The sequence below is a fragment of the Malania oleifera genome, chromosome 6, assembly GCF_029873635.1.
Source record: "Malania oleifera isolate guangnan ecotype guangnan chromosome 6, ASM2987363v1, whole genome shotgun sequence".
In the NCBI taxonomy this organism is placed as follows: domain Eukaryota; kingdom Viridiplantae; phylum Streptophyta; class Magnoliopsida; order Santalales; family Ximeniaceae; genus Malania; species Malania oleifera.
In genome coordinates, this window is record NC_080422.1 from 18,058,059 (window position 1) to 18,065,488 (window position 7,430).

The 7,430-nt window shown below is 36.2% G+C and overlaps 1 protein-coding gene across 3 annotated transcripts; it reads right to left on the reverse strand.

The window, feature by feature from the left end:
* Window positions 1–2,152: 2,152 nt before the first annotated feature.
* Window positions 2,153–7,143, reverse strand: LOC131158315 (probable disease resistance protein At5g63020). Of its 3 annotated transcripts, XM_058113094.1 has the most exons (3): window positions 4,218–7,143; window positions 3,362–3,408; window positions 2,153–2,701 (listed from the first exon to the last, which is right to left on the reverse strand). In XM_058113094.1, the coding sequence occupies exon 1, from the start codon at window positions 6,857–6,859 to the stop codon at window positions 4,307–4,309; it is 2,553 nt and encodes an 850-aa protein (XP_057969077.1). In that variant the 5' UTR covers window positions 6,860–7,143; the 3' UTR covers window positions 2,153–2,701; window positions 3,362–3,408; window positions 4,218–4,306. The 3 variants fall into 3 exon arrangements, with proteins under 3 accessions (XP_057969077.1, XP_057969078.1, XP_057969076.1); XM_058113095.1 differs by lacking the exon at window positions 3,362–3,408; XM_058113093.1 differs by lacking the exon at window positions 2,153–2,701 and having other exon boundaries at window positions 3,272–3,408.
* Window positions 7,144–7,430: the final 287 nt, after the last annotated feature.

Sequence of the window (7,430 nt, forward strand, 5' to 3'; positions counted from 1 at the left end):
TTCTGCATTATCAATCGCATGTTGCTTGTCAAACGTCAACCCACGAAATGATGATACCCTGTGTAGTTTTAGAACACGTATGCTCTTATATTTTATTTATTTATTTTCTAAGACGAATTATTACTGTCATTTGTTTATTTTTAAATTTAAATAATTATTATGCATGCTTTAGCATTTATATTTTGCTTCACTATAACTTAATAAGTTGGTGGGTAAAAATAGTTGTCAGGCTGATGGTATTTTTTCTAATAAAGTTTATATGGGAATATTTTAAATACTGTTAAAAATAAATATGAAATAAATTAATTTAATTATTGGAGTGAAAAATATAGTGCAGAGGAAAACAAAGGTGTTTTTCTTTCTGGGTTATTTTATTCAATGTGGAGGAAAACCCAAGGGGGCTGTATTAGAAGACCCAAAGCCCACACCATTTTAGTGTGAAACCTAAAAGAAGTTGTAAAAAGAGAGGGGAGAAGAGAGGAGCCGTCACTTTCAAATAAAGAGAGAAAACTGGTTTTTTATATGATGACTCAGATTGATCAAGACTACGATCTCGTTTAGTCTGTGGTCCGATCGAGCTGAAATTTGAGAGGAGAGGTTCACGGACTCACGGAGTTACATCGAACGGTGGAGATGGATTTGGAGCTGTGAGTTGGAGTTTTTGCCAGTGAACAGAAACCGCGAATTTGGTATATTCTCTCTAATTCTCTTTGTATTTGCCAAGATTGTAGATATCTTGATGAGGGATTTTGTATCATAATTACGATTATAGACGATTTTGGTACCCATTATTTGATTGTTAGTGGAGATTTTAACTGGATTAGGTCCGTGATTTTTCTGCTCACACTGGGGGAAGTTCTACATAAAAAACTGCTTGAGTTCTTGTGGTTTGGTGTGTTGATTATTTCTATTATTATTTCCAGCACGTATAAAAGTATAGATACACTATATTGGCTTGCCATATAGGGAGAAAGAATTATTCCGGTAGTTGTTTTATTGATATCTCTCTCAACAAAAGGATACTCCTGACCCTGTCTCCGGGTTCCACACTGCTGTTTTCTTGAAACTGTCTTTCAGTCCCCTTATTTTAATCCAAAATGTGTAGCTGCAGCATGTGGGGGATTCCCAAGAGCCTGAGGAGAGGGGTCGTGCATCTATGAAATATGGGTTTTTTTAATTAGTTGAAATGACCCAAATGGCCACAAAAAAAACAAAAGAAAGCCCCAGATTTAGCATCAAATAAAAGCAGGGTCCATAATGGGCCTTAAATAAGCACACTAGACCATATTGGATTCATTCGACAATATAGGGCCAATATGGGCCTCAATTGACACTCATCCCCAATATTGGGCTCAAAATTACAAGCCAAAAGGACCATATGGGCCTTATTTGCCACATAAGCCCACAGAAGCCCAAAAATGGGATTCTTCAAACATAGCACTTGTGGCTTCCAAATTAAGGCCCAAATTAATACTTTAACTAATCGCTCTCTGCTGTGTAGGTCAGAGGATGGAGGACATGAAGAATTTAGATTTAATTTCTTTGTATTTGTTATAAGATGAAAATATGCACCTATGGATAGATGGACTATCTAAAAAAAAACTACGAATGCTGAAAACTATTCTTTCAAAATGTGTAACAATGGGGTGCAAAGATGAGGGATGAGAGAGGCATAGAGTTGGAGGAGTTACAGTGCAGAGAACTAGTTAGATGACACTTGATTTTAAAAAGGAGACTCGAATTAATCATTTTAAGAAAATAAAGAAAGAACGATTAAATGGGATGCCTGCACGACTATTTATCAATTGTTATAAGGAGTTAGTAACTCATTTATGATTATTGGCATGCAAATTTTGGTTTTTTCATTTTAAAAAAGTCTCTCCAAATGCAATATTAGACTTAGATTTCGAGTCTAGTTACAATAGCTACTCTCCTTTTATTTCCTTCTTTATCTAAAGGTTACAAGTGATTCCTAATCTACTCTTTAATTTCTTTAAAGTATGCTTTGAAGGATCCTTTTGTTGAGAGAGATATCAATAAACAACTAAAACGGAATAATTCTTCTCCCTATATGCAAGCAAATATAGTGTATCTATACTTTTATACGTGCTGGAAATAATAAGAGAAATAATCAATCACACCAAACCACAAGAACGCAAGCAGTTTTTTATGTAGAAAACTTCCCCAGTGTGAGGAAGAAAAACCACGGGACCTAATCCAGTTAAAATCTCCACTAACAATCAAATAATGGGTACACAAAATCTTCTCTAATCGTAATTATAGGATACAAAAATCCCTCATCAAGATATCTACAATCTTGGCAAATACAAAGAGAATTAGAGAGAATATACCAAATTCGCGGTTACTGTTCACGGGCAAAAACTCCAACTCACGAGCTCCAAATCCGATCTCCACCGTTCAGATTGTAACTCCTTGAGTCGTGAACCTCTCCTCCAAATTTCAGCTCGATCGGACCACAGACGAAACGAGATCGGAGTCTTGATAAAATCTGGGTAGCATGAGAAAAAACCACGTTTTTCTCTCTTTATTTTGAGAAGTGACGGCTCCTCTCTTCTCCCCTCTCTTTTTACAACTTCTTTTAGGTTTTCCACACTAAAAGGGTTGGGCTTTGGTCTTCTAATAAAGCCCACTTGGGTTTTCCTCCACATGGAAGAAAATAACCCAACACCTTTGTGTTTCTCTGCACATATTTTATACACTCCCAATAATGAAATTAATTTATTTCATATTTATTTTTAACAGTATTTAAAATATTCCCATATAAACTTTATTAGAAAAAAAATACCATCAGCTGACAACTATTTTTACCCACCAACTTATAATAAGTTATAGTGAAGCAAAATATAAATGCTAAAGCATGCATAATAATTATTTAAAATTTAAAAATAAACAAAATGAAAGTATAATTCGTCTTAGAAAATAAATAAATAAATATTAAGAGCATACGTGTTCTAAATAACTACACAGGGTATCATCATTTCGGTGGGTTGACTGTTGACAGCACATGCGATGGATAATCAGAAAATAATAATTGAAACGGGAAAATGCATTAAGTCTAACATGATCATTAATATTAACATCCTATTTTCCAACTGTTTAACTGAATTCCCCCAGTGACTTATTCAACAGCTATATTTCTTATCTTCCTTTATAATTTCTAATCCCATTAATTATCATCCATCAACTCAAACTTATTTATTTATTTATTTTGGTAGATTGGCATCCATCAACTAAACGCTGAAGCATCAATATTGTCAAACAGCCATATTTTTTTATGATTTGAAATCTTATTCCATGTAGATATACCGTAATATGAGAAAATAATGAGAAGGCAACATACAATATAGCATCACTCTTCAGCAAATTTCTTCAATTGATCACTTAAACCTGCAACCATAAATATGAGTTTTTAATCTGCTCAAATTAAAGTCAATAAATAAAATTGAGACCATTCAAAGCATGTTTGGAATTATGAATTCAACTTGTAAGTTTCAATTTAATATTAAATTATATTTCAATTTACACTAAATTTAAATTCAAGTTCTAATTTTAGACTTCTAAACAAGTGAAGGTTTTCAAAAAGCTATAATAGATAACAAGGATGAATTGAAGTGTTAAATATTCCAACATTTCATATTAGAATTAAGTTTGACATAATATTATCATATGTGATTTGACCTCTAAAAACTGATTTTTATAGTATGCGCGTGATGATCACCGCGCAACAACGATACGAGGAAAATAGCAAATACCAAAATTTCTCTTTTAGATGCATAAAATTAATCCGGGAAGTGGAAAAGAATTCTATTTTTTTTATAAATATTATATAATATATATGATTGCATAATATATGTTTATGTATTTATATTATATCATTTGGTTAGCTATAGTTATTAAATGGGCCCAACCTTAACAGAAATAATTAAAAACTCTGAACCAAAAAAATGATTAAGATTCAATTTGGTTAATTTTGTTATTTGATTCTGTTTTTTAATTGTTCTTGTCCACTCTTAAAGAAATCAAGAAATTAATACCAAAAAATAATAATTATTTTTTAAATAATCGACTTGTGATAGTAATTTCCAAAGAAGCCACGACTTGAAACCAAAGAGAGTTGGGGTAATGAGTAATGACTTACAGATGAAGATCTAATAAACGGAAACGATTCATTGATGTGGGAAAAGGGTAGTACTAACTCTTTGGAAATATGGTTAGAAATGGGCCTTGGTGGGCTTCATCCTCCCATTGCAAAGCATCCCACCATTCTTCTTCTCCTCAATTTGCTTTAGAGCACTGCCACTGTTCTTTGTGGCGTTGGAATATTCTTTAAATTTGGACACCCTACAACATCAATATGCGTCAAGGAAGGGAAGGATAGGGATTTCCCATAGATGCTCGTCAGCCTGGGTACATCCCACAACTCTAGAATTGTGAGTCTTGAAAATACTCTGTTCCTATCGCTGTCAGCAGCCGCTGATCCATCACCGCCACCCGGTATAATTTCTTCAATTGACTCACACCATGCTACGCCGAGAACTTGAAGGTTGGGAATAAAAATGAGCCATTTCAAGTCCACCAGTAGCGGACAAAAACAAATTGTTACGACACGAAGGTTGGCGACGCAATTATTTCCATCCCACATTCGCACAATATAATGAATACTTGGATTATCCTTTTCCTTGTCCTCTCCAGAATTTGGCACCACAACTGCCACCTCTTTTAATTCCTTACAATCCTCTATCTCAAGTTTGTAGATCCTCATACTTGATTGTAATTTGAGGGAGGTCATACCAGCACAATTTAAAAGTTGTAGATGCCTTGTGCAGCTCTGTAACTTTGGGGAGCTAAGAAATTTTTGAGCCGATGAGTGTGCTTTTATGGTGATCTGTGTAATTGCCACGTGCTTCAGGCACTCCAACTCTTCCAACAAAATATATTCAGAATCATATGCAACCTCGTGATCTTGCATTTCAAACACTCGTAATGAAGAAAAACTTGCTGTCACTCCTCGTATGATTCCTTTCATACGATACATTTTATTAATAATAAAACATCTCAACTTAGTCAAATTCTGTAGTTCCAGCGGCAACCTTACAATTCTTGTCCTCGACAGATTAAGATACTGCAAGCTAACCAACGCACCTATACCACAAGGTATCTCATCTATATTCTCATTATCTGATATGTCCAGAACTGTCAAGGCAGGACCAATTTTAGGAAAGGCATTTAGTTTAGCATCTCCAAGAATCAAAGTCCGCAAATTTGGACACAATGACACGTCAACCTTTTCCAGTAAATTAGTTCCTTTTAATTGAAGGTGCACCTTCTCTGCCTCCTCCCATTTTGTAACATCTTCTTCTTGTACCAAAATTTTGTTTTTCTTCAACCCGCATTCACAACCCAACCACAAAGCCATGTCGCGAAGAACGTCATGCATGCACACTGTTTCTGTCAAATCCCGCACTTCAACACTCCCCATTAATAAACATGCAGACTTTAGACTTTTTATGATTTCTTCACCCTCCTCAATCTCGTCAAAATACCCTTCCCCAATCCAAAGTTTGATAAGATCATCTCTATCCATACGATAGTCCTCGGGGAATATAGAACAATAAATAAAACAAAGTTTTATGGTTTCATCTTCCAAGCTATCATAACTAAATTTCAATACAGGATACACATGACTCCCCATACCTGAAAACTTCGATGGAAATTTCCTCAACGTTTTTATTGCCTTCTCCCAGTCCTCCGGTTTCTTCTTACCGAGCATTGCTCTCCCAATGGTGATGAGAGCAAGAGGCAAACCCTTGCATTCGTCAGCAACACGTTCTGCAAGCCTCTCAATATCTGGATGAGCGCTCAGGGTCTCCTCGCCCACCTTTGACTTAAATAAATCCATTGCTTTTCCCCCCTTTAAACACTGCACTTCAATCTTCCGGTCAGCGCCCATTTGGCTACACAGCTCCTCTGATCTAGTCGTAAATATCACCTTGGACTTATTTTTGTCATCAGGAGGGACCCCAATATTCAAGAGATCAAGTGGCTCCCAGATATCATCCAACAACAACACGTACTTCTTTGTTTGCAAGATCTTGCATATTTTTGTAGCTTTCTCATTTATGCTTTTAGTTCTCCACTCTTCCTCTGGGACTTGAAATTTATTAAGAATTGCTTGTTGAATTTTTTCCACGTCTAGCGGTTTTGATACCACAGCCCAAACCGCTGTGCCAAACTCCTCACATCTCGCCTTGAGGAATTCGTTATTAACTTTCTTCGTGAGGGTCGTCTTCCCGACACCCCCCATTCCGTAAATCCCAATAATTCTTACTTTCTCTTCATTAAGGAGTTCGCAAACCCTATCAAATACTGAATCTAGACCAACAGCCTGCTCCATGGGTTGGTCATCCACTGGACTTCGAGGCAGTCTGTTAGCCACAACATCAATAACTGGTCCTTTCTTTTTTAACTCAACGACAGAGTTTAGCTTTGCACTTACTCTCTTTCCAAGCTTGTAACTCGATCTACAATTTATGGGGCAACATCCTCCCAAACATTTCTTCCGGATTTCTTCATTACCCTCGTCAAGAATTCCATTGACTTCCTTTTCCAGGGCTTCTACTTCAGAAAGCCAGCCATCGATTGCTCGAGTACGCCTCATTTGTTGCTCCTCTGCAACTTCCACCTGAATCTTTACATCTTCATAAGCTCTCTTCAGTTCACTCATTTCATTTCTCAAGGAGTTGAGATTTTCTTCCAAATGAAAAATGTTGGCCCTACACTTCGACATGCCATCCCACAAGCGGGATGCAATGTCCAAAATTGGGCCTATCAAATCCATGGCTCTTGGGACTTCGTTTCTTCGAGTAGATCCACCAGCAGTATAACAAAAAATAGTCTCTGAGATTAGAAGGAGAAATTAGAGAAAGAAAATAGATCGAGAGAGGGGGGGGGGGGGGGGGAACAGATCTGAGAGATCCGAGAGGGGAAGAGGTGAAAGGAAAATGAGCAGAGAGAAGATGAGCAGAGAAGAAATCAAAGAAAAAGAAAGGGAGAGAGAGAGAGACCGGAGAGATTGAGAGAGTGAGAGAGCAGAGACTGTGAGAGAGAGGAGAGAGAGAAAAATGGGAGAGAAACGAAAAGAATTAATTTTTATATTTAGAGGGTAGTAGATAATGCGCACATGGACGAGCCTTTTTTCCAGTTTATTTTAAAATATATATATATAATAAATAATATCTTATTTTTCAGAAAGACTTTGACGTAATCTTACTATTTCATCCAAATAAGATTTACTTGTCACACGACAGTTAGTTAACTGGTCTACCATTTAAATTATACTGCTTGGTCCAGTGAGATTAGTGAGATTTACTATGCATTCATTTATTTTTATTAGTAATTCAAAGTATATA

Coding starts and splice junctions, on each gene's coding strand:
- LOC131158315 (XM_058113095.1), bottom strand. CDS start 6,859: ATGGATTTGATAGGCCCAATTTTGGACATTGCATCCCGCTTGTGGGAT.